Source organism: Platalea leucorodia (assembly GCF_965183815.1).
Source record: "Platalea leucorodia genome assembly, chromosome: 2".
NCBI classification, from domain to species: Eukaryota; Metazoa; Chordata; class Aves; order Pelecaniformes; family Threskiornithidae; genus Platalea; species Platalea leucorodia.
In genome coordinates, this window is record NC_138824.1 from 12,566,475 (window position 1) to 12,593,775 (window position 27,301).

Consider the following 27,301-nt stretch of genomic DNA (forward strand, 5'->3'; position numbering starts at 1 on the left):
TATCAGCTTGGAGATAGCAATCTTCCTCTGAAAGAAGATACTTCCAAGGACTCAGTGTTTACAAACAAGCAGGAGTTCTCAAGAGAGAACATCTCCTATATATACACACAACAGGAAAAAAAAAAAGGATATACAACTGGCAGGTTGAGGATTTCACTTACTTAAAGCACTTAAAAGAAAATGAAGTTCCTTTGAAAATTCATCTCCAAGTGTGGGTTGCAGAGTCAGCTTTTTGAAGATTAAACAACTTTATAAAGAAGGAAATAATATGGTAGAGATTAAACTTCAATTTCACCTGTTTGACTTTGGGTTCTTTCATGCTTTGGCTACATAAAATTTGGCATTAACCTGAAAGCTGACATCATTTTACCATATCCAAACTCACAGGAGCAAGAAATGTCCTCTGAAGGAAGCCACAATATACATATATATATATATATTTCTTTTTTAAGACAAAACATACATACCCTTAAATCTGGAGAGAAGTTGTCTGCCGAGGTGGAGACCGAGTCGGACGATATAGCAGAAGCAGATTTGGTGTGAGCAGAATGGTCCGAGTGAGAAGTGGAAGCGCTATGAAGAGAAACACCACAGTGTATCAAAACCACGCTCAGGAATGATCAAAACCCAACAAGTACGGCCACTCGCTTGTGTCAGGCATTTTTCACTATTTCCACCCTTTCCATTCTCAGTTATTCAGCCCTCAGCAGTGGTTTAAGAGAACCTGTTTCACTCGCCATTGCCACAGATTACCAAAACATGCACAATTCGTTACCAAATCTCAGCTCAGCCTGAGCCAACGTTACCACAATCACACACTTGATCAAATCCTAAATCACAGAAACTAAGGGCCTCCATTTCAGGCTTTCAGATGGGAGATATTAGTGCGCTCCAAGGGGATGAAAACAGACAGACTCCTGAACGCACGCCAGCGCAACTCCAACCGCAGCTTTACAACGGTGGAAGAAACTCAGAATAAAAACTTTCCATCACACATAACTTTCCTCCTTCAGGTATAAGTACAACCCTCAGCAGAATTAAAAAGACTCTCAGCATACCTCTCTGGTGATACAAAGTGCGATTTGCTAAATAGCAAAGCAAAACAGTTATTTTCTTTTTCTCTACAGTTTTTCTAGTACAGCTGTAAGCAATTAAAATAAGCTTATTTTACAGCATTTTTATGCTGCGACCTCTCCTACAACCATAATTGCTTAAAATTAGCATTTGATGATAATGCTCTTAAAACCCCAGATGACTGTAAAGAAAGTTCCTCCGTGGTACAACCTTGCTCCCTGAAGCCACAGTACAGCAGCGAACGCTACCTGCGCCAATTAATTCCCACACTCTTAATGATCCCAGAAAGGTTTTACCTGGGTGTAAAGACCCTTTGAAGGATCAGCTATCAGGTGTGCAAGCCTAGCTTTGGCCAAAGCAGAATACCAGCAGGAGTACTACTGTTACTACTTGTATTAATTAGACATGTGACAACCTAGAAACAGCTATATCTGAGCTTCTAAAGGGCCTAGAGATCTGTTAATTGTCTGAAAATTGTTTTGCTGCTGGTAAACAGCCACCGAAAGGCCAAAACGTTCCATTTTTATTTCTATTCTTTGGAGTTTGGCAAAGTATTGCACAGGCAGTGTTAAAAACATGAAGGACTACAGCAAAATTGGGCTCTTGCTGGGAGTCAGTCCTTTCTCTCCAAGGATTAAAGAGTATTGGCAACTCTTTCATCCTACGAAGTAGAAACTTAGAAATGGAACCTTTGGGAACAGTAAAAAATTATTTAAAATAAATGATACTAGTGTGCCAATTGAATAGCACAATTCCACTGCGTGCATTTGTTGTACACGGTTCAGCAGCTAATCACTCAGCTTTCCAACTTGCTCAGCTCTTGCGGTGTTGCTGGGTAAAGTCATGCCATTTCGGATGGAGAGCGGCACTCGTGCACACAACGCTGCTCACACTGCAACAGCCCCAGCGCCTCTGTCCCAGGCAGAAAATAATCCTACGCTAAAATAACAAGACCTGAATCTGCAAAGCCTCCTGTTCTTACAGATCAAAGGGCCTCACACACACACTGAATTTGTGCAGTTTCACATTACAACAAAATTGATATAAAGTGTCTGCTGCTGCTGAACGGGCTGCACATGTTCCCCTCTCTTCCTCCTCCTCTCAACCTGGGCTGCACACCGCTGCCGTCTCCGTTGTGCTGGACAAGCATCACGGGATGCACGGTTCGATTTGCTGATCTGCCAGGGCAGTAAACTATTAATAAACATGAAGAGAGTCTTCTGTTGGATAATTGGGCTGATTGGATTCATTACATGGCCATATAAATCATCAGATGCAGTGCACGGAGATGGGGGAATCTGTATCTGGAGATGATGAGGAAGGCTGAGAGCACTTCTGCGCACAGCAGCCTGCAGGCATGCTAAATTAGGCTTAGCACTAAACCACATTTTTACATTACTTCACTTAAACAAGCTCAGACCCCTGGATGTGTTCCCTTGAAACTCCTTTCAGCCTGATTTCTGCACGGTCAGCCTTCATCTTCCAAGCGTTCCCCCTCACGTTTGCAACTGTTTAATTAATTTGATTTTTAAAAGCGTGTAAAAAAAGAAAAAGAATCACACGTAATTTAATCATTCCACAAAGCAGCACCAGTTTACTGAAGAGCAATCCGTAAGGAGGCAGTACTTAAAGTTATCAACGAAGAGCAAGCAGATACTGTAGATGCCTTTATCACTGGGTGACAACTCGCCTCCAGAAGCCATGCCTTCGAGCCCCCTCCCCTTTCAGGGCCCAGAACTGTGTGTATTTAAATGCATTTTACAGGTCAGCAGTATAGCTGAGCTTACAAGTCATTTAGCAGAGGTGTAAATAAATAAGGAAGGGGCACACCCGCAGCTAACCTGGCCCGTGGGCACCAAACAGGACAGCTCAACTCACCGAGCAAACATTGCTAAACCACTGAGCACAGTAACCTATTAATAGAAGCATTTGCATCAATAATTTCACATCCTTTAGTCACAGAAAAGGGTGCTGGAAAGGCTGGAAAGGTTTAATGGAGTGTGCTAGTCTCTCTGCCCCCACGCTTGGGCAAGCTGCACCCAAACAACTCCCGAGACCTGTCTGTCCAGCCTGCTCTTAACAGCTTCCAGGGAGGGAGAGTGCTAACAAAAGGATCAACATTTCACCAGTTTTTCTGCTTACACAACTTGTCTGCCCTCCTACATTCTCAGCATCTACCTAATACACAAGCAGCGATTATCTAATCATTGTTGACCAAAGATTTTTATGAAATTGTTAATTAATTTCACTTCAGCAGGCTGAGCGGCAAACTGCTTTACGCAGGGGAAAAAAAAAAAAAAAAAGAGGAGAACCATAATCCACAGCACATCTGAGCTGTGAAAGTGTTTTGTGTTTGTTGATCACGCTTGGCTTCGAGTGGGTTTTAATGAAGAAAAGCATTTGCATTTTAGAAGTGGATTTTCAAAAGCTCCCCGCACCAGCGTCCCTCGGCTCCCGCACAAGCCACCGGTGAAGCCTCCCTCCAGCAACAGCAGCGTGAGCTTTTGGGAAGTGTCGCCTGCACACAGGGCGAACAATACCGCTTGGATTATGCCGCTCTGAACAGTATGCAAAGGTTGCATATGTTTGGCTCGCTGCCTCTGTTCTCCTCATCCATCATTTATAGGGAGCTGAGATGGAACGAAGGAGCAGACAACCGAAACGCCGCTGGCTTGTGGCTCCCTCTTCTTATCGTCGTCAGGCAGTTGCGCGGCTCCAGCTCTGCTGCTTTGCAAACTAATTAAACTGATGTCCCTGCATGCACATGAGAAGTTTATTAGCTTCGGTGGTTTAGTCAATCTCGAGCTCTCCTCTGCTGCCAAGACAAAAGGAAAGATCCTCAAACCACGCGGTTTCATATGCCTTTGGGTGTGGAAGGGGGAGAGCGTCCAGGAGCCGACGCGCAAACTCAGAGCAAGGAGACCAGAGCTCCCTCCGTGCTTTGCCACCAGCCCTTCTGCATCATCTTGAGCAAACCATTTACTCCTGCTTCTGTCATGGCTTCTGCACATTACCCCAGCTTTTGCCAATGTAAAGTTAAAGCTGCCTCGTACAATACTTTTGGCAGCATGATGGGGTACTTCTGATATCAGTCTAAAATGCTGAGGACCCCACTGAGGATGCTCTGCTCCCATGGGGATGTACCTCCAACACCTCTGTTCCACCAGACAACACAGAGCAAACCTGAGTGATGGCAAGGGCACGACGGTCAGACGTAACTGCTGGGTTCGGGGGCACCTGACAAACACCTGAGAACACAGGTAGGTTTGGCCAGATTTCAGCAAGGGTTAAAAATCACTGGAGCTGTACCAATCACCGCTAGCTGAAGGTCTGGTTCAAAACAACTTAATAAACGTGCACAAAATAACGATGTTATCTCTGAACCTCATTAAGGTTCTAGGAAACAACATATACCCAGGTTCACAAAATACTTTGAGCTCTTCCTACAGGAACGAAAGCCAGTGCAGATGTTCCCATGAGGAAGCTGTGAAGACCAAGGACCTGCTGGAGCATTTCTCTCCCCATGCTTCAGGCCCAGGCAGGTCCGCACGTTCTTGCTGACGGATGTCTGTGTTAAGTGCCAAAAGAGACCCCTACAACCGTTCAAAAGCACCTCCAGGGAAAGCACCTTACTCCTGCGGCTGCCATCTCTGTTTACTTCTCTCCTTCCTCCCTCCCCAAGCACAAGTCGGAAACAGGTTTAGGATGCAATTAACGCTGATATATGTCTTTCATCTTAGTAATTACTTTTATTATTTAAATGTATTTCTTATGGCCAGATTTTGAATGATAAATGAGTCCAAATGAGAGCTGTCGGCACAATGGTCTGGTACAGTATCTGCACGCAGTATTAACCCCTTGGCTATATGGAATACATATATGCAACTAATAAGAGAATTACAATGGAAACCAAGCACAATGACTCAACTCCTGATAAAGTGTTCATTGTTATTATCGGGACCATCCCACAACATGCCAGATGGTTTTCAAACATAATTCAGACTCAGACAGATGCCCTCCGGTGATTCTTGTTCAGGCAATTGAAAGGCATTACTGCATCTGTAGCAGAATTGAAGTTATGCCAGCGTGCTTAGCTTAAACTGTCAACAAAGATGTAAAGAAGCTGCAACAGAAGTGTCTGAGACACGCAAACTTATCCTGTTAAACTATGAAGGTGCAGGGGTAATATTTTGGGGGAAAACAGTGATAAAGTCTTAAGCCACTTCAAAAAGTGCCATTAAATGGCATCTGCCAAAGCCGCTGAGGCAATCTCTACCCTCAGACCCCTGCAATCTAAAAAACACGGTGAATAAGAAAGCCAAGGAAAAGAAATAAAAACTTGTAGTTGCCATTTGTTTTGCCAGCTGTTACAGAAAGATTTTGAATTTGAAGTTCTTGCTTTCCTAGAGTAGATAAGCAACAGTTTTCTCTGGAAGGAGAAAGCACAAGTGCAGCTTCAGAAGACGGCAATTTGACTGCATGAGGGTTCGACCACGACACAGTGAACTCGGGTCAAGTCGAAGACAAGCTCAGAGATGCAAAGGAAGCACCCAAATCAAACTGTAAAGCTCTGCAGCTTTCACCTGATGCAGACAAATGCACCATTTATGCAGGACTGTATCCTTGCCCCTATTGCAGGACATTTAATACAACGTTCTTTGTACTCCAAAAAGAGGGTATTTTCCTTCCCTGTCCCCACCTTCCACAGGAAGGAAAACTCCTAGGAGATCTCTACGAAGAGCTTTCTGTGAACGTCAGTCTAAGGACAACCACACTGTGCAACCTCTTCTCTTAGGCTGTGTGACCCAAGAAGAAAGTCAGGACGACCAATGTCATGTATCACATCAAGCTTCACAACAACTTCTGGCAAAACTTGAGACAAAGGTCACGGCATTACTTTCAGGGATGGTCTGGCTAAGCCATCCCAGCTTCTAATTGCTGAGACCGGTCATTGCCAAGCAAGCATCTTAAAGGTGTGCCTCCTTCTGCTCAGCAAGAACATAAAAAAATATACACATATTTTATTAATATATACATATACCCTTCTACTATACTGCTGTTCAGCAAGAACATATATGCCTTCCTAAAGGTAAGAACCAATCCTCTGCAGAAAGGGACCAGCTACAATGAGGGTGGTGAGACAGTGCAACAGGTTGCCCAGAGCAGCTGTGGATGCCCCATCCCTGGAAGTGTTCAAGGCCAGGTTGGATGGGGCTTTGAGCAACCTGATCTAGTGGAAGGTGTCCCTGCCCATGGCAGGGGGGCTGGACCTAGGTGATCTTTCAAGGTCCCTTCCAACCCAAACTATTTTATGATTCCATGGGTCGCAACTCCCTGAGAAACTACTGTTAATTTCTGAAGACACTTGTTCAGCCTTTGAAAACTGAGGAAGAGACCTTTGTCTTGCTCAAAAAAAAAAAGACAACAAAAGGGGGGGAAAAATTAAAAAAAAAAAAAAAAAAAAAAAAATCCGTGACTGGGAACCTCTGTCTGAGTTGGAACACCCAGAACTCTGCAAAAAACTGATGGGATGGAAGAAAAACACATCTCTGGAAAATATGCCATTTTTATTTACAGCATATACATTGTGCTCAAGGACACCTATTTTTTTGTACCAACGTCTTAAAATACTGACCTGGCTCACTCCTATAAATAACACAACCAAAATGCAGTCAGTGATGATAAAGTCAGCTCTGCAGCACCTTCTTTATGAATACTCCTTCCCTGCCAGTACAACAAGTGGCTGCTTCATTGCTTGCAGAGGTGTGCCAATTACTCAGACCCTAATTGGCATGAGCTGCTCACACCACTTCTTCTGTATCAAACTGAATGTTTTGTTTCAATAGCCGCTGAACTGACATGGAAAACAGGTGATAAAATGAACCACTGGGCGATACAGTTTCAGCCGCAGAGGTCATAAATGAGAAAAACACTGCAGAGGGCAAATTTCCATTTCCTCTCTTCCTGTTTTTTTTAAAGTGTCTCATTATGTATTGTACATTGCTAAAATTAATCAACGTGAAAACTCCAAATTAATGATGACTAGTGGCAAATGCCATTTAATTTGGAAGCTTCAGATGCCAAGAGAGCAGGATCCAATTGGTTTGAATTGACAGCAGAGCCATGAATAGGAGCACCTGCAGCACTTGGGCACTTCTCTTAAAAGTATAATGACGCAGAGGTATCGAGCACTCCCCGCTCGCTTCCCAAATTCAAGCTGACAACTCTCCCTCCTCAATACTTTCAACGCTCCTGCTTCTTTCAGAGAAGGAAAAAGAAATACTGAAAAACCTTCTGGGTCACATCAGAGCAGAAGGAAACAAATCGGTGCTTGTTCCCCATGAATGTGACTTTGTCCTAGCTAGGCTGGACTGGCCTGGGAAAGCCAGCTGCTGCCCACATCAGGCTCTCCCATCTACAGCAGCTCTCTGTGGATCTGTGCTAAGGCTAAGTGGTCCCCATAGTCCTTATCTGCATATATATATATACACCGAAGTGTACTCAGAAGTCCCTCGTACGCCTCTCTTTGGGCAAGCACTTGAAAGCACGGCTGGCGTCTGACCGAACCAGGGCCTTGCAGCAGGAGCCAGGCGCTCTCGCTGGCTTCCACTCCACCATAGGGCTATAACAGGCTCTGCCGCTGTAAATTAAGTTTTAGCGTCTTAAGACCATCTCTCCCAGGACAGGAATCCCACAGTGCTCGGCACTGCGCGTGCCCGCAATAACAGGCAACCCCTCTCCCGAAGAGCTTACATGACGGACAAAGGAGCAGTATCTCCAGCGAGCAGTGACTCGATCTTAATTCTTCACAGCAAAACAGAAAATCAAACCAGGCTTATTCTACTTAAGACAACAAGTACCAAAGGAAACTACCTATAGCATACATGAGATGCGTCCTTACCCCCTCCGAACACTCAGTACCCTCTTTTTAGGCACAGGCAGGAGGAGACAATTGCTACATTTCAGAAGTACACAGAACTCGCAATTTTTCTAAACGTTTAAAGAACTCACTTTAACCTCTGCTTGACCTGTAACAATCTCAGAGGGGAAAAAAAAAAAAAAGCCATAAACAAATATGCTTTTGAAGGAAAGAAAAGCACCAACTGCCAGGCTTCCTCTGGCACTCAGAGGAGGCAGACAGTTATATCATATAATAATGCACCCTCTCCATTCAAAAGGGCCGGCAATGTCAGAGCTTAACAACATCTGAAAAAGAAGCCATTTCAGCAAACAAATCATTGTGCATGTGTGTGACAGACCTAAAATAGCCCCCCACGCCACTTGCCTGAATGAAAAAGATTCACTTCTGTTGCCAGGCAAAGCCGGGTCTCAGTCCAGCTTCAATGTTCCAAGGCAGGAAAATGTCATTTTTTAAAAGTTGATCCTTCTAAGTAGCATCCTGAGCTGAATATATAGTACATGTTTTCCCATGAGCCATAAAGAGAATGTCCTATATTTTGACCGTGAACAAGCTTTTCTAGGAATGCAAATTTTGCTCTCAATAGTTACACAATGGACTACAGTGTCACAAGCACCGTTCGTGCTCCATTAGTCATTCTTTTATTTTTTTTTAAACAGAAATTCACAAAAGGCCTACAGTGTGTGTAGAGCACTTGCTAAACAATAGGCTGATTGTTTAAAATATTTGCAAGATTCCGAGAATAGAAGGCCAACACCCAAAGACTAACCAATATGCAGCACGTAATTAATAACAGCGAGCAGCCCACAGTATCATGCTTTCATGAGTCAAACAATCCAGAAGGTAAAAAACAGGAAGAACAGCAGCTATCAGAGGCCTGAACCGATGTCCGCTGATCAGCACATGGAAGGTAACTACAAAATGATCTGTCTTCAAGAGAGGAAAAAATGGGGAGTTAGCTTTCTAACAAGCTCCAGGCTGGTATGGGATGGTGCTCAGCTGCAAGGAAGAAAACAGAAGGGAAAAAAAAAAAAAAAAAAAAAGTATATTTTTCAAGAACTTGTTAGACTTCTGCAGGGAACTGACATTTTACCTCTGTTTCACCAAGTAAATTTCAGCCCATATCTACAGAGTCCAAAATTAGCAACTACCTCCTGAAAGCAGGCTAATAATCCAGTACCTTGGTCTGATTCCAGTTCCTAATGGAAATGTTTGGCTTGCAAAATCCACCACTAGCACAAGCGCCTTCACTTGCAGCATTAGGAGTTTGGGCAGTGAGTGGTGGGCAAGGCAAGCAACCCACCTCCTCTAGGTGAGACACGATGGAAAGGCAGCCCAGTCTTTCTAGCTGTGCTTGGGAGAAAGGTTTGACAGACTTCCCGGGGATGGTGCGCACGTCTGGGTCTGTGCTCCAAAGCTTTGGGGTTTCCAATCACCGGGACAGACCCTTAGCACTGAAAATAAATTAAGACTATAATGTGAAGAGGGGTTCAAAACACAACCTTGCTTACCATCAACACAAATAAGGTTGCCTGCTAGAACACTGCTCCCAGCCACTCATTTCTGCGCCTTCCTACACATTAGGTTATTGCTATGCTTTTTGGGATCATTTGGGGTTGTTCAGAAGGAGCTAGAGCCTTTGTTTTCAAATATAAGAAGTTGCAGAGGGCAGGACTGAACTAGAAGTGAAGAAGATCCCCCCACCGCAAGAGAACAGTATTTCTAGGTCAAAAAAACATGGCTGAGGGAGAGAAGTTCCAGCACCTCAGGCTTCAGATGGTTGAAGAAGCGCTGCAGCGTGACAGAGCGAAAGCCATTAGGCAGATCACTGACTGACGGGGCATCTGGCAGTGATCGCTCAGGCCGTGGTGAATCGGGACATGTCCTGACCTGCAGCTTTCTCCCCCAAACAGCCTAGGCAGCAGCCCAGCCAAGGGGCTCTCCATGCAGCATGACAGCCTCTAGCAAAAAGGCAACTCCAGAATCCAAATCCAAGTGTTTCCTGGTGCTACAAGACCACCCGTGTCTCTTAGCCCTACCTGTGGAAGAAGCTGATTCCAGGGCTCAGGGCGTTTTGTGGCAGAGAAGTAAGAGACCTGGGTGGTGCTGCCATCTCCTACATCAGAGCAACCTCGGATTTACCACTGCACCCCACAGGAGAAAGAAGGCTGGCAACACCTAACTGTCTCCACAGGTACTTTGAATGCAGACAAAAGTCATGATGGAAAACCTACACACAGTTCAAAACCACTCTTGCAGTTTACCAATATTTATATTTACTGTATAAACTTCCACTCCCTTCTTTTAAAATCCTTTAAGCCAGAGAAAAACATGCAGGTCAAAACATGATCAGGATTTTGATGCAAATTCAGACAGTCCCACGACAAGTTGCAATAACAACTCCAGAGTCTGAGAGCAAGGAGAAGCAGAAAAAATGGAAACCAACACAGGATATCAAATATTTTCTTTGCTTGTTATTTTTTTTTTTTTTTAAGAAAAAAACTATTAACTTGATCAAGGAAAGAAATAGAAATAATACCTACATTAGTAAGTACTCACCTTAGGACAGAAAGGAGAGCTGGATAAAAAGACAGGTGTAACTTCTTTTCTACTATTTGTATTCTGTCAGCACCTTAACTTCTAGTTACATACTAAGAACCAGTTATGTATAGTTTAACCAAATATATGTATACTTCCCACAGTTCATGTGCTGTCTCAGTTTTTCTTTAGATTCCTACCTATTTCCCTATTTAAGAAACACCTTAGTTAGAACGTAACACATATTGTTAAATGTTCTGATTTTCTTTCAAACACACACCACACAACCCCCTCACCCCAATAAACCAAACACCCACAGGAATTAAAAATACCAGCGATTTACTCATCAATGACATTACTTGTTCCATCCTGGGAAAAAGCAGAAGGAGGACGAAAGAATGTATAAATACAGCCAATCTGGAGAGTCTTGTATCACCTAGCAAAACTGACGTGGTATAACACCTTGATAAGCTTTCACAGACGCTATGCAGCTGCGTGCTCTGCCAGACTCGGCTCAAAAAAGGACTGGGAACAACTATATTCTGTTGGCAGCCCAGCCCCTGCATGAAATTGGTCCCTAGCAGAGTCTCAAGGCTAAAGTCAAGTATTCAATAATTTGGGCGCTTTATTTCCAGAAATTCAAGCTAAGACAACACAGGATGTTTTCCAAAATGTTGAGCACCTGTATCTTGTCACAACTTCCAGAGAGCCCAGCATCTTTGAAGATTGTGGTCCATCAGCCAAAGTCCACAGGTTCAACACTCATACCTGGGACCAGGTTTCCCTACGAACTCAGTCCAGTTTATTCTCTAAATACAAAGCCCCATTTCCAAAGTGCTCAGCAGCCATTGATTTCTATGTGGCCTGGATTTGCCAAAGAGCTCTGTGCACTCATTCACCCCACTGGCCAGTTGTAGGGTACATGTGGAAAACAAAGGTCTTTCAAATTCTTCCACCTTACAACGAGATGAGGCGCATTTCGTTTGTAAGCTCATCTGAAGATTTTCTGTACATCAGTTCTCGTGCATCCGAAAAGAGGGCTAATTTTCTAATATCACCCATAGCCACTCCCTCCTGCCACTTCTGCTTCCTCAAGCAGAAATCAGTGTATGCAAAAAACAAAGTAACTCAAAGAGGAATAGGGTCAATGAGGTTTGGATGGTTCAGCTCCTGATGGTAGATACCACAGGTCTACGCTCCTGCTTAGTCAATGGAAACCCAGGCAATGGAGTCTAGCCAACAATTCAGCTCTCCCACAGTGGACGCTTATCTTTGTTCAGTTGAATTACTTGTGGAGTGTATTGACTCTGCTGAGGGTAGGGAACTTTTAGATACCTACTTCACACGGAGATATGGCAATCTGAACCAGATCCTGCCCTGGTTTCCAGAAGCTGGCAGAGAAGTTTGTATTTGCTTTTTGTTTTCAACTGAACTGCAACTTTTGCAGACACCAGAGAAAGCACAGGGAAAGAAGGAAATGCAAAAATGAGAGAATATAATGTATTTCTCCAACTTGAAAGGAGCCTTGTCCAAGAGAATCTGCACATATTCGTGACATCTTTCTCATCTGGCTATGCCCTTATGTTGAAAAAGGAAGAAGCTTTTTCTGTAATGGAAAAACTGACATGGCCTCCCTTCCCATCTTCATCTTTGTTTAAATGCAAAACTTGTCATAAGTTATTACTTTCACTCTTCTGTCAAACATGGGTAAAGTTGTCCAAATGTTACAAAAACTATGAGTGGACAAACTAGACAGATATACACACATGTATGAAGAAACAGGGCTTAGGAAACCAGACTACAAATCTCTGCTCTCTCCTCAGTTGCGAATAGGTTTAGTTAATATGTAAAAAAGAGAAATGACATGAGTTAAGAAATAGCTCCTTCCTTTTTTGGACTGGAGAACAACCCAAACTCAATGCACTTTTTACCCCTACCGCCACGATGGGGAGGGAGTTCTGTGTAGGTGGTCACATCTGAATTACTCACTGTAGGCTCCCCTTACAGTCACCAGGGAGAAACTGAGATGACTCACTCTTCCCCATTGTCTACAAAAAGAAACCCAGAGACTAGCAGAGATCTGTGTCAGTCCAGTGAGATGAGACAAATCTCATCCAGGATGCCTGTATTGTTCTTTATGCAAGGTGGAAGCAGAAAGCGGAAGCAGAAGGTGGAATCTAGAAACAGAACATGTTTTAGGAAAGAAAGATGAAGGATGTTCCTCCATGGTGCTGGAGGCAGCAGTGATCAGCAGAAGCTGTACCCCAGCAGATGGTAACAAGTGAAGGGCCAAGACTGGTGCAAGTCCTGAGCACATCCACAAACAATCCCGCCACATTCTTCTTCTCGCACCCGGCGTTTAATGACCATTCTGGTAGCATGCTGCTTCGCCATTGAGGAAAAAGTCCTGGGAAGCACTCTCCCATGAGGTGTGCGGGCTGTCCCCGCACTCTCCCATGAGGTGTGCTGGAGGACACAGCCTGAATTTTCAAGGACAGCCTACTCCAAAAGTCGACTTGGGTAAAACGTGAGCAGAAGATCCCATGTTTTTCATTTCTTCATCAGAGGTGTTCTACTTACAAATGAGATGCTGATCAGTTTTGCTTTGTTAAAGGTGGTCTTTACCAACCATCTGCTGGTTAAACCAACCTCTACTCTGATGACTGATTTTGACACTCATCCTTCAGCAGCTCATCTCTGCTACTGCTGGTTTCAGTGACCACCCCTACCTTCAGCATCTGCTCTCCACAGCAGCCAGACAGCCCCTATTATCTTCCGTATGTAACCAACTCGTTCACAGGCTCCAGCTCTTTCATGGGCAGATTTAGCTGAAACAGTCGATGACGCTAGTCCTACTACCTATCTATGTAATCTTTCTCTTCAAGAAGACCACCATCTTACAGCAGTGATATCAACTGAAATCAACAATGTAATTATTAATACAGCAATAAAAACAGCACGAATGCTTTCTTTTCACTAAAGGCAGGAGGTACGAATGAGGCTCAGAATGGTTCAGGAGCTTAGTAATTCTGATATTAGTGCTTTTTGTGCCGGGGGCGGGGGGGAACACCAAACACTTTGCTCACAAGACACCAAGCAATGATCGGATGTATACTCACTCCACCAGTTAAATTTTTGTTCAGAAAAATACAGTTGGGTTAACCTTTAGCTCTGTCATTCAGTACTGCCATTGCTCTTCATAGGCCATAAGCTTTGTAGTGAATTTTCAAGGCCTCCGGACTGAGGTTTGTTACTCTTACTTTGCCCGAACTTTTCTTGGCCTGCCTGCAGCTTTGTTTTACTTGTTTAGTTGTGACTGTGATTTCAGTAACTGGCTGGGTGTCTATACCTACTTTGTTTTCTTTTTCTTTGTGTGTGGTACAACCACAGTTTTGCAGAGACAGCAGTAACAAGCAGTTATTCTATACAGAATGAGATATTTACCACTAACATAATGACTTTGTATAGAGAAATACAACAGTCTGGTATGATAGCAGAGGCCTGGAGAAGTGGAGACAGGGGATGTGTCCTAGAGGAGTACAGGCATAAGATGAAAAGAGATGGGCCACAGGCTTGGCACTGGAGACCATGGATATAAACGTTAAAGAAATGCAGACCTGGAGCTGGACAAAACCGGTTTTAGGGGTAACAAAGAGAACAAAGAAATAGTATCTAATACCCATAAAAGCAACCATAGATAGCAAAAATCAGATGTAATGTGGAATTGCAGACCAATGAAGAAAGAGATAGGTGTAAAGTTGCTTTACCAAACATACTAAAATGATCCCAGGTGGATCCTACAGTAAGGAACGAAGAAACCATCAATATGAACCTCATACTTCTCCCAACAAAGGGCTCCAGATGCTGACAACTCACTGTAACACCCACCACCACCAGAACAAAACCAGCAACCTCGGGACCCAGAGGAGCAGGGGAGGGGTGAGCGTAACACCATGAAGAGGGGTAGAAACTAAGAACTGTATGTGTGTCAGTTTAAACTGCATTACTATTCTTTTTTTTTTTCCTGTAATAATTGCATGTGGACTAATAATGATTAGACTTTTGAAATTTCAGTTACACTGACAATAAATTCTTTGCTATATAAAGATGTGCTGCCTTTTTGCCCGTGAACAAAATTTTGAGTGTAACACTTTGTATAGGCATGTAGTCTCTTTACATCACAGTAAATAAATCCAGATAAAATCGTTGTTTTATTCCAAACAGGTGTTGCCCGTCTTCCCAGAACAAAAAAAAAAAAACCCCATAAACTCGTGTTTTTCTAACTAGTTCAGCAGAAATATGATCACATACCCACACCTGAGCCAGATCAAATTTGAACCATTGGGTAACCTAACATTAATGATTCTGGAGCCATGGTCAGAAGACTACAGAAATGCCAGATCTGTAAAGTGGGAGCATTTGTACAGAGCTAACAAAATGACTAGAACATCACCTTGAAGGGGTTATGGACTAGAAAACTGCTAACGCTTCCTCTTCATCAAATATATCAGGGTTTAGAAAGCAATGGAAAACAATTCATGGAGCAGAGAGGCAAGAGAGAAGCAAGGAAAAGAGCTACCTTGAAATCACTGGAAAATTACTGAATGAGAACACTGCCTGGCAAAAGAAACTACAGGTGGTACGAAAAGGAAAAACAAATACTTGAAAAGTTCCACTGATTTTTTGTAGTTATCTTTAACTGATTTTTTTCTTTAATTAGCTTGCAGCTACTGGGGCTATAAAAGAGCCAGATGGTTTTTTTTAGCTAAAAATGAAGATGGGGTAATTAGTGTGACAGTCTCTCTTCTGTATTCTCACTTCCCTGGGTTATCCCAAACACCTTTACAAACCAAGCACTTCATTACCTTCCTGTCATCCTCTTCTTCATGGTGGAATGGGCTTCCCATGGACAAATAACGAGACCACTTTTTTCATGTCCTGTTTTACAACTACACCTTGTATATAACATCTTGTCAGAGTGACCTCTGGAAGGTTTCTGATGCATTTCTAATGTATGCTTGCTGGTTTCTTCCTCAACTAAGCTTTCTGATAACGTAAGCCCTTTGCTGTATGGATCAGGTCTCTTTTTACACTACCCGATACCCTCAGCACCAAAAAATCAGTAACAGTAAAGCAGGTCATCAGGAAAAGATTCATGAAAAAGAAGCTGTGGACTATTGATTCTGCTGAGCCATTCAGGAGGTGTTATGACCTTCCCAAATGCAGTTCTTGCCGTTGTACACCAGCTATAAAAGAATTAGCAAAGAAAAGGAGACGATAAAACATCAGAATTGGATAACAAAATATGTTTGAGACAGGTGTTAACCTCTAACTGAAGTCATAGCAGGAGTACAATCACGTAACAGATAGGAATTGTGTAATATGACATCATCAGGTCATCCTCAATCTTAAAATTCAGGTTCTGTAATTGTGTCTCCATTGTAAACAGCCTGTCGTTAAGGAACTATGTGTACAACTCAAAACTGTCTAGCAAATAGACTGTTAGTCAATGTAACATTACCATTTCTCTTCAGAAAAGGCAGTACTTGATGGGACCCAAGAGAGTCGTGTTCTGAGCCTAGCTTTACTCCTCACCAGCTGTCAGATCGTGCTTCATCTCTCCACAGCAGTTTTTCATCTCATCCTTAGACCTTCTCACTCTTTGCCCAATCTCTCAGCAAGGAGTCTCAGCACTCGACTGCATATCCAAGAGCTTAGTAAAATTACCCGCCAGGCATTAGTAGAAATAGAGTAGTCCTGGCTTAGGCACATTTAAATAGTTGGTCTCTGGCTTTTCAATGGAGAAATCATCGCCTTCTGTATCTGTATAGCAGCTAGAACCACGGCACCCCAAATTCCTGTGAGGCCTTTAAACAGCAATATAACATTAATTACAATACAAGAAACAGGCAAGTGTCAATTGTATTTTATACTCTCAAATGGAAAATATCCTTAAAAAACAAACACATACACATTTATGGAATGGTCAGAGCCTGGACAAAGAGATGTGCATAACAGAGGAAAACTTCTAGGACTGAAGGTCTCACACTCCAAGACAAGTAGGAATGTTTTCTGATGAATGCAGGAGCAGAAGTGTGCATGCCAAAGATTGCTACTAAAAACAGTTCCTGAGTTCTTCAAAGGTAATGGTCTCCCTTCACAAGTGCACTGCGCAAATTAAAAGCTCTAAAGTATTTTTGACTGAATGTTATTTTCATTATTTTCTGCCCCAAATCCTCAGACTCTAATAAAAGATTCTCCTCACTTTGCAAATGTATATGCAGGCACAACTGCTCTTTATCTTCACAATATACAGTACACAAAAAACCTACCTCACAATGGACTTCAGTTGCAAATAAGTGTTATAAATTATCACTCACATATTAAAATTAATGATAATGAGCCCGTCTAGAGTTGCTAATTGGTTCTAGGCATAGTGTTAAGCTTCGCAGATGCAAAAAGCAGTTCATTATCAACACTCAGCCAGCAATGTACTTGTCTTTAACGGTAACAACTCTTGAGAAATCCTGCTTCACACATATAAGAAATCAAATGCAAGAAGTGCACTCAAAGCCCATGAGGAAAATGACAGCTACTCACATTTCACTGAACACCAGAACTGGCAAAAATCTTCCCTTTCAAACTCTTAACTTCAATGACTCATCACAAAACAACTCAATCAGCAAAGCTCATACATCTGGTAGCAATGTGGTGCTAGTGAGCCCTCCTCAGCCAACAGCTTACAGACCCAACTCCTTCCCACATCACTCTCACCCGTGGGGAAAGAATTCCTTCAACGTAGCCTTAAATCAGACCAGGTATTGACAGGACCTTATTTGAGACAAAGGGGGGAGTTCATACCTCATGGAGCTATTGCTTCAACAGACCTTGCTGCACTGATTTACACAGAGTTTATGTTTTCAGAGTTATCCCTGCAAACATAAAGACAAGGAGCATGATTATTCTCATATGCTTCAGTAAAAGTGCAATGCATAGGATGCTCTGTGTCCGCAGACCTCTGTGGATGATAACCACCAGGAGAGAGGTGGTAACAAGCAACCAGAAAGTGGTAACATCAACCACTGCTACAGTCATGCTGGCAGGAAACATCTGCCCGCTGCCTTATCTCCTTCTCTCATTTTATACTGAGGTTGAAACATCACTGACATCTCCTACAGCAGTTTCTTTACAGTGCAATCACCTCCGCACTTTTGCACAGGCAATACAAATTTACCTTCAGCGCATCTAACTGAAAGCCTCTTAGATATCTTACTGGACTGTTGTTCAGACTGGACTGTAATATGCTTTTTCAGATAACGTTTCCGAGCAATACAGAGATATACATTCATTCAGAAACTATGGCACATAATCACACAGATTGCAAGAACAAAATGCCTAATCGCTTTTAATGAAAAGTAAATATCTGAAGTTTGACATCACCTTTTTCCTGAAGTCACGTGTTCCGCTAAAGTCATACATGGCTCTGTCTGGCTTTCCTTTCACAAAAGGAAAGATTATGGTAGAGTTTTGTTGGCTGTTACTTCGAATTCCAAAGGTCAGAGAGTCCATATGCAACTTCAAATTTAAAACAAAACAAAACAAAACAAAAACCCCACCCACAACTCTACCTACAAATTTGTTTTAAGAGTGGTCTTTGAAGAAGTCTGATTAACTAGCACAGCTGAAACGTGTTTATCACTCACTCACCCAGGATCCCCAGGCCATTTTATAGATATAAAAGCAGTCCATAGCACTAAGTAAAGCTTGCTCTTCTGGACATAACTGTACTGTAGCTCATCAAACATTAGAATCAGTGTTTTACCTCACTCCTTTGTCTGTCTCACGGGTTGTTCCCGGCCTGACACTGCAGACACGCAAGCGCTCCTTGCAAGCTGCTAGTTAAATACCACCGCAGCTCTTTATGAGTAGTTGGCTCATGGTCATCTGTCTTCCACGAGAACAGGATGCAAGGGGAAAGTCCATCCTAAATATTGACCTTTGGAAACCACAGAGAGCTGCAGAACCCAGTGCTGTGCCACCCAAACCCAGCTCTGGGTGAGACAGAGATAAAAAAAAAATATTGAAAAGCAGAATAGCTGTTTCAGCACAACTGCAAGGGCAGCTGAGCTAATTAGCTGTGACCTGCTCATTTGAAACTAACTCAGTATTTCCACATAGAGCTGGGGATTTTTTACCATGTACAAACATTAATACTGTGAGTCTCATAAAGAGTTTTTCAAATATTTTTCTAGTTGGGACAGAAAGTAGGTAACATTCGTTTAGTTATTCCCACACCTTACTCAGGGACCACAGGTACTGCACATTACTAGGGTCTATTAAAATATCAAAGCAACTTTCACTGTCAAATGCCATTATTGCTATACCTCATGTGCATTATTAAAAGACAAATAAATGTATATATGTTCTTTAAGGCACTTATTCATGGGAGCAACCTTACGTATAAGTAAATTCTATCAAGCATGTCTTCTTGAGGAGTTACATCTTGAGTATCTCTAGAAATACAACACTTACTTAACTTCCGAGCTGGAGCTGAGACAATCCAAATAATGCGTTGCTGTATATATTTAATATTAGCACCTTTCCCAGTCTTCTAAATCTTGCATAAAACAATTCAGTCAACTACAACTCAATAAGGTTTCACATTGCTAGGTAACTGCGAATCTGGGAAGAGTGACCTTCTACTCATTTTTTTGTTGTTGTTTCTTTCAAATAAAACGGATTATAAAAAACTGATGACAGCACCCTCGTGAGTCATTGTGGTCCTCACATCATCCCCAAAGCTAACTTTTTCTTTTTAAACAAAGTCACTTAGTGAAAATATGTCACATCTCTATAGTCATAGGTTAACAATTCAAAGTTGCTCTGGCTATTAGACCACAATCACAGAGATGAAAATAACTGTGTTTCAATGCATACAAATAGTGCCATTGGCTTCAGAGGGATTGTTCTGATGCATAAAATAAGACTGCAGTGCAGCTTTAATGAAAAAAATCTTAAAAAAAAAAAACCTGCTGAAAATGGATCTACAGGACAATTCATGAGAAAATTATTTATTTGTGCATAAGTATCACTAGATTTGCAGGGGAAGCTGATAATAAACATTCTGAAGGTCACCAGGCATCTCTCATTACAAAAGCCTTATTTTACTTTCTTGTAATTTTGCTCTAATCTTAACCATTTAAAGTAAAAAGTTCCACAGCATACACCAACTCAAGATGAGGGGTTTTTTTTATTAATAATTGCAGATGAAAAACATTTATCGATTTCCAACACGCGGCTAGAGAAAAATATGTTTGGAATACGTAAAAAAAATTGGCTAGCTTTCTTCTACGAGTTCTAGATGTTGGAGCAGAGACTTGAAATTCTGAAAGCTTTTGGATAAGCTCTTTTTATACCCCAAGAAATCTGTTCAAGTCTTGGCCTTTTCAGGGCTTGGAGGACATAGCTTTGTGCATGCTCAACAGATTTATCAGCTCAATTTCCCAACGGTTCCATCTGTGCAGGGCATGCTGCTGAGAGGCTGAACAGGAGTTTCCTTGTAGCCCGTGGCTCTTCTGAGTTAAGCTCTCTTTTGTGTCCATAGGCCTGTGTCTCTTATAGTGACTGACCTCCAGATGGGTCCAAGTTGCCCGAGTTGATGCAGAGGGAAAAAGAAGAGCATATTGGGTCAGTGAGGTAAGGGGGCAAAGAGGCCTGTATGCATCTGGCAGAGCACAGGTAAACCGCACAAGGAAACCGATACAGAGAGCAGAGAACAGAACAATTTGATGAAGGAGGGTGAAATGAGGATGAGGAGGCATGAAGGACTCAAGAAGGAAAAAAACATGAGTGGAAACTGGGCCCTGCCTGTATGGGAAGCAGCTCTGCGGGAAAAGCCTTGGGTGTCCTGCTGGGGAAAAAACAAGCATGGGAGTACAGAGATGCTGGCAGCAAAAAGGCCACCAACGCCCTGGGCTGTAAGAACAGAGGCAGAGCCAGGAGATCCAGGGGAGGATTCCCTTCTACTTGGCACTCATTAGAGTGCTTCTGGAACACTGCATCCAGTTTTTAGCCCCCCAGTGCAGAACAGACATTGATGACCTAGAGGCAGTTTAGGGAAGCACCACTGGCATGGCGGGGCTGGAGCACCTGCCCAGGAGGAGCAGCAAGGGGAGCCTGGAGCAGAGACTGCTTCGGGGAACCGAAAAGCAGCCCCAGTGCTTACGTGGAAGGTATCCAGGAGATGGTGATGGGCTGCCCAGAGAGGTTGTGCAGTCTCCATCTTTATAGGTTTTCAAGACCAGACTGGGTAAAAGCCATGAGCAGCCTGATCTGATCTCAGAGCTGTCCCTGCTGCGAGCAGGAGCCTGGACTGAGGGATGCTGAGATCCCTTCAGCCTGAGTTACCCAGTGATCCTACAACCTGGGCATGGCGAGGGCAGCCAGAATGGGACAGAACAACCTTCAGCCACCAGGTCATCCTGCCTCCCAGGCCCTGCCACGAGACCCAGGGCCTCCTGTGCCACCCCCCCTGTCCATCAGCCAGCGTCCTCCCTTGCCACCCTACCGCACTCTCCTGCATCAAACTCACGTCCCAAGTGAGACGCGCTTTCGAGTCACAATGTTCAGAATTCACCGATAGCCTGCGGAGGGTGGCAGGAACAGGAAAGTCTCCTTTCAGCTTCCGTGGCTTAAAGACCTTGGAAATTACCCACAAGTCATTCAGACCACCAAGTCAAGCTCTCAGAAAAAGCCATGAGGACAAAACCACAAATGCTCAACACACCCCAGGAAATTTGTTCCTGGAGAAGCACAGGATAAGGCCTAGCTTGGGAAGCGCAGCGTCCAGGCAGGTGGCCGACGCGCCTGGTGCCCTCCCTGCCCTTCCAGCAAAACCTCACCTGCACTGCTGATTTCCTAAACCCACTCGCTGCACGCACCAACGAGAGGCAGCGCAGCTCTGGTTATTTAGAGAGCTTTTATCGGAAGGCCGGTGGGGGTGGCACCTCCTGCTCTGACTAAAGGCCTGTCGGAGGAACCGGCCTGGCCGCAGTCGAGCGGTGCCCACGCACGCCAGCGCGCACCGTCACCCCAGGCCGCCCCAAGCGCCGGGTCGCCCCGCAGGGACGCCCCACCGGCGGGGAGATGCCAGAGCCGCCTGCCCACGGAGGGAGGGAAGGGCACCAGCTCCATCCCCTCAGTTTCCTTTTCCTCGCCGACCCCTCTTCGCCCTCTTCCTCTCCCCCCGCGCCCCGCGATGGCTCTGGACTGACGAGGGGCCCCTCAGGCCGCCGAGCCCCGCGGCAGAGCGGCGGCCCGGCCCCCCGCGGGCGGCGGCGGGGGGCGATGGCGCGGCGGCCGTTACCTGGAGAGGGAGTCGCCGCTGGGCGGCCGCGCCGCCGCCGCCCGCCCGGCGCCGAGGCTCTCGCAGCTGGAGCTCTCCTCCATGCCGGGCGGCGGGGCGGCCCCGGGACGGGCGGCTGTCTGTCAGCCGAGCGGCGGGCGCCCGGCGGGGCGGGAAGCGGCCATGTTGGCCCGGCGTGCTGCGCGGGGAGGGCGGGCCGAGGCGGGGCGGCGGGAGGGGGCTGAGCCCGCCGCCGCGGGGCTGCGGGGAAGGGAGCGAGGCAGGCGGCGGTCCCTCCCCGGGTCCCCTCCCCTCCGCCCGCAGTGCCGGCAGCCGGGGAGAGGGCCGGGGGCGCCATGCGGCCCCTTCCCCTCGCCGGGCTGCGGGGGCCGGGCCGCCGAGCTCGGCCGCCTGAGGGAGGGGAGGGGAAGGGGGTTGTGCCCGGCCTCCCCTCGGCGCACCCCGCCGCCCTTCCCGCGGCGTGAGCCTGGCCGGGGTCCGGGGGCTCCTCGGAAGGGGCTGAGAGACGGGGGAGCCAGCCGGCGAGCGGAGGTGTCTGTGCGTGCGGGTACAGAATTGGCCAGGATCGCCCTTTTTGGCCTTTTGAAGGGCGAGGGAAGGCGGCAGCCCCCAGGTTCCCTCCCCGGTCAGAGCAAGGAGATGGTCTCTCTCAAGGATCCCCCTTGAAGTCATCTTATTTGTGTTAGGCTAGCCTGCTGGAGGCTCTGCTGAGCCCCCCTCCTGTGCTGGGTTGTGTACCCCTAATAAAAACCAGTTGTGCTCCTGAGATTTTTAATTGCCTGTATCTGCTGAAGAACCCCTTTAATTTATCCCTCAGCTGGACGGGGCAGGAGCTGTGGAACATGGCAGGCCAAAATGACGCGAGCCCGCAGGGTGCCGGCACGGGTGCCCTGCGTGCTGGCAGCGGGAGAAGCGCTCCGACGGGCAGCTCGCGTGCGTACGTGACGGTTTGTGCCCGGGAAGCTTTGCGGTCGCCGCTCGGTGTCGAATGCTCTGCAGGAAGAGGCCTGGTACGTTCAGTTCCTTGGAACAGTTCGGTGAGCAAGAGAAAAGCTCTTGGCTTTGCTTACAAAGACTGGGGAGTTGCATCTTAAGCCTCTCGTACCCAGCGCAAAGGTGTCTTCCAAACGCACAGCTGTTCTGGCAAAAATCCCGCGAGGCAAAGGAACTGAAACGCTGGCGATGTGTTCGTAGGCAGGTGGGTTTCCAGTAAGGCCCGCTTGTTGGTAAAGAGAGCGCCTGATGTCAGGAGCATCAGTCCAAATGGACCTCCCTGTTTGAAATACCACCTCAAAACAGCATAAACCCTGTATCTTCTAAATATCTGAATACTCCGTGACTGTAAAATGCTTACTGAAACATCATCCCTCTTTGTGCTCCGAGGAGTAAATTAGTTGATGTATCTCCTTCTGTTGTTTCCCATTTTGCTCCTGTCATCGGAGTGTAACTCTAGAGCAGTTTAAATCACGCAGAAGCCCGTGAACATGAGAAGGGTGCTGAAGCCAGGTTGCAACAGCCCTGCCTGAGACTGCACGATGAAATTGCCTCTGTCGCTCTTTCCTTTAGTGTCTACCGGCGTCTGTTGAGCAAGCCTGGTGTGGGATGGTTTTGAAGCTGGTTTAAACTTGAAAACACAGCTTTGTCAAAGCAGGGGGGGGTTTCAGTGTTTTTTACTTCATCTTCTGAACAAAAAGTTTATAAACTGGCAAGTGATTTTGTCTAGTGGTGGTTTTGGTTTTTTTTCATCCTAGAAAATTGAGCTTGTGGAGGCTTTTCTAAAATGAAAACTCTGTTTTCTGGTTAGAAGTGAGATATTTGTTTTAAAAAATAAGCTAATTGCTAGTGTTTTATTGCACTGTTAAAATCCAAACAAAATGCTTCTTCATTATTAAAATGAAAAGATCAATAGACCTGTGGTGATTTTGTTCCAGCTGTAAATTTTTTTTAAAGGTTGATTTTTTTTTTTAAGTTTTTTTTTTTTTCTGTAGTTATGGTCAAGAAACCTTTCAGAAATACAGTTTATTAATGGAAAATGAAATACTAATGAGATACTATTCCCCCCCTGCATCTCTTTAGCTTTCCATCCCCACCTAGGGATGGAAGGACGCCTCTTCAGAGACAAGCGGACAGGGGGTGCTGCAGCAGCAGTAGTTTTGCATCTTTGGCAAGCAGTCATGCAGTTCCTGGTAGCCTTTTCCCACTGGTGCGCTCTTTTCCCAGCCTTTCTGAGGACCGAGCTCCTGACGGTAGTAACCCTTGGGAGATGTCAGCGTTGTAGAACTAACCCAGGCCAGTGCATGTCTCCCTTTCAAATCTTATCAGACTAATAGCCTTGTGGTAGCTTGGTATTACCTCTCTTCCCTCTCCTAAGCGTAGTTTGATAGCGGTGCAGTTGTTTAAAAAAAGTCAAGTACGAATAAAAACAATACATAAACCTCCTTTGCTATGTGAAAATATTAGAGTGCCTTCCTTTCTTCCTAATTTGCTATTGATGTGGCATCTCTAAGTAGTTTATTGATGAAGTGCTCTATTTGCTTTTCACTGCCCCGTTTTGTTCTTGGCCTTATCCCCAGGGCCTGCGAAACCCTTTAGAAATTCCCACTGGTGCTTTGTAAATGAGAACAAAGCTAATCACCTCCTGGATCTCTCCTGCTGCTGAAAGAAACTAGCAGTCTGCTCAGTGAGTCTTTTTGCTCAACAATACCACATTTTCAAAGTCAGTCAGAATTTTCTCTCTGTGAAGTGAGTTACCTCAGGGCTCTTACAAGTGATGGAGAATTAAATAAAGGCCCTGGCATAACCAAAAGCAATTAAGGACAATTCACAAAACTGTTTTATAACTGATGCAAAATAAGCGTAGTTCAGTCTGTTAACCTACTTTTTCTTGCCACATCCTTTACCATTATCTTACAAGTATCATCATTTGTTTTTTTTATGAGGGAATGTTCTGCTGTTCTGTGATTTGAACACAGGAAACAGTAAAAGAAAATTAACATAATGAATAAGTAATAAAATTATCTGTGGTCATCTTTAATGCCGTGTTGTTGATACAGCTGAGGTAAACAATATCCCAAAAGAGAGAATAACAAGGAAGTTTCTTGAATAAAGGTGTGAAAGATTATTTCCAAGTAAAGGACAAGCAGACATCCTCCAATACTTGCTGAAATTGTACATGGTTATAACTTTTGTTTATAGCACTTAAGAAGTATAAGATACATAGTCTGGCTTTCTTAGGTGCTCAGAGGCTGTCAAAGCTGTGGCTAATACAGCACAAAGAGGATAATTTTATGTACCATGTAAAACATGATTAAGTGAGGGGAAGTAAAACTTTTGCCTCAGTCCTTCAGTGTGAAAGGGAGATAGTATTTGTGTCCATTGTATTTAAGCTATGTGTCTGTTGAGTAAGGGGCTTTGTAGCTCTGTGTGTACGTGTAGTCCATACATCTGGTATATGATAAATGAATGTGCCGGGTGTTACAAATCCAGATGTTCCCATCCCTGGAACTCCCCGGCTTTGCTGCTGCACAGCCAAAGACAGGCCTGTTGTGTCTCACAGTGTGAGCACAGCGCTCCCCAAAGCTAGGGACAGTCACACGTCCTGGGCATCCTGGCACAACCTGCTCCTAGGGGTCTCGTGGGGATGTTTGGTCGTGGTCTATGACTCCTTGATTAAATGTAGCTGGAACATCAGGTGCCAGAGCAGAGGAGGAATCGTGCTTCTACAGTGGTCAAGGGGTGGACAACGTAGCAGGACCATGTGCTCAAATGATCCTGTCTAAGAAAGCGTGCTCCCCTGATGCAGTCTTTGTCATAACCTGCCCTTCCATGGCACAGCTCATCAGACATTCCCCTCCTTCCCCCTCTTCCCCATCATGCAACCCAACATGGTTACTTGAAAGGGCTATAAATAACAAGGGAGCAAGAGCTCTAATGCCTTCTGAAAATGGTTGCCTTGTCCCCCTTCGCTCCAGCCCCAACATTAAAATCATATGCATCCTAAAACTAGCTCTCCGTGCTGGAGCTCTATGGATCTCCCATATTTTCCCCACCGTACTCATACATTCCTGTATCCCTGCCTGTTAGCCAATGCATTAAATAATTCATGGCGATGGCAGCTTCACACACTGTGCCTTCCTCTCTAGTAGTCCACATCAGTGAGTCCAACAAATTTGCAGCATGACTCAGTCCCATAATTGTTCTGAAAACCACACAGCCAGAGACACCCTTGTCTCTCCCTTTGATTCACTAAAATCATTCTCAGATTTATTACGTGTTCTTGTCTCCTTGATGTACAGCTTAAGGGCAGTGGGCAGCCGATAAAAGATTCTCAGCGCCTTGGGAAGGGCGGATTGTCACTGGTGAGTTCCCACTGTGATGTATGATCATCAAATCACACTGGAGGTGGCATGTGTTCCTTTTGTCAAGCTCCATCAGCTGATAAAGTATGAGGTCAGAAACAGCGAGAGCTTTGGCACACGCAGAGAGGCTGATGAAGAACAACGTGCTGTGGCTGTGATTTGGAGCTAGAGCTGCTTGTGGTTGCAAGAACATCTGTTACAAGATGGTCACGGGGCACATGCACAGATTCGGTCATGCTGATGCATGATGCCTGTGCCGTTGAAGCTGGAAACTAGACAAAACCAAGAGAGAGACTTAAAGCTACACTTAAATTGTCACCATGTCTCCAAGGTTACTGTACTTGAGGTTAACCTGATCAAAGTGGTCACCCTAGCTCACCCATGACGTAGATCTTTGCTGGCTGTGATGGCACCTTTACAGTGCCTTTGCATTGCATCCCCGTGTGTCTGATAGAAGCAGAAGATAATGATCAGTTGGGCCTCTGACACTTTTTATTTTTTTGTCACTTGATGATTGGTTTTTTTTACGCAGTCGTGCACATATTGGTGCAGGGTGTTACAGATGTGGAGCTCTGGACTCAACCTAGACCTAATCCTGCATGCTATAGCTTGCTACCTGTTTACAGAGCACTTCTGATGGGCAGAAGATTTATTCTTCTTGCTGCTCTGCCTGTGTAGTGCTTTCTTGTCCTCACTCCCACCATCAGCTCATGGCTGCTCGCGGAGCAGCGAGGCACTAAATATCAGACAGGCTAATGAGTACGTCAGGATCCATCCCAATGTGCGCTCAGTGTGTACAGACCACTGCCTGGAGCCAGGCATTTCACCCAGCTTTTAATTGCCTTATGCTTTTAATTTTTAATGGCCTCTGCAGATACTGATTTATTGCAATGTACTGTAGCATGCGTTCGCTTATAGCTAAGCAATGATATCAGCGCAGTGCAAGGCTGGCAAGGTGAGTACATTAGTGCTGTCGCAGACTGGGCAGTCTGAAGGTGCAGGCACCCTGTTCTAGAGAGCGCATGGCTGCCTCGCCTGCCGTGTGCT

General features: G+C 44.9%; 1 protein-coding gene across 1 annotated transcript in view; it reads right to left on the reverse strand.

Annotated features, from left to right (window-relative positions):
* The window catches only part of MTMR2 (myotubularin related protein 2), a gene marked incomplete at its 5' end in the record, with an annotated part of 62,873 nt that extends 40,894 nt beyond the window's left edge, over positions 1-21,979 (reverse strand). Inside the window, 2 exons of the mRNA XM_082303883.1 lie at positions 468-573; positions 21,897-21,979. Of these exons, the coding sequence (XP_082160009.1) occupies positions 468-573; positions 21,897-21,979 (189 nt within the window). The remainder of the gene's footprint in view (positions 1-467; positions 574-21,896) is intronic.
* Between the last annotated feature and the right edge of the window lie 5,322 nt (positions 21,980-27,301).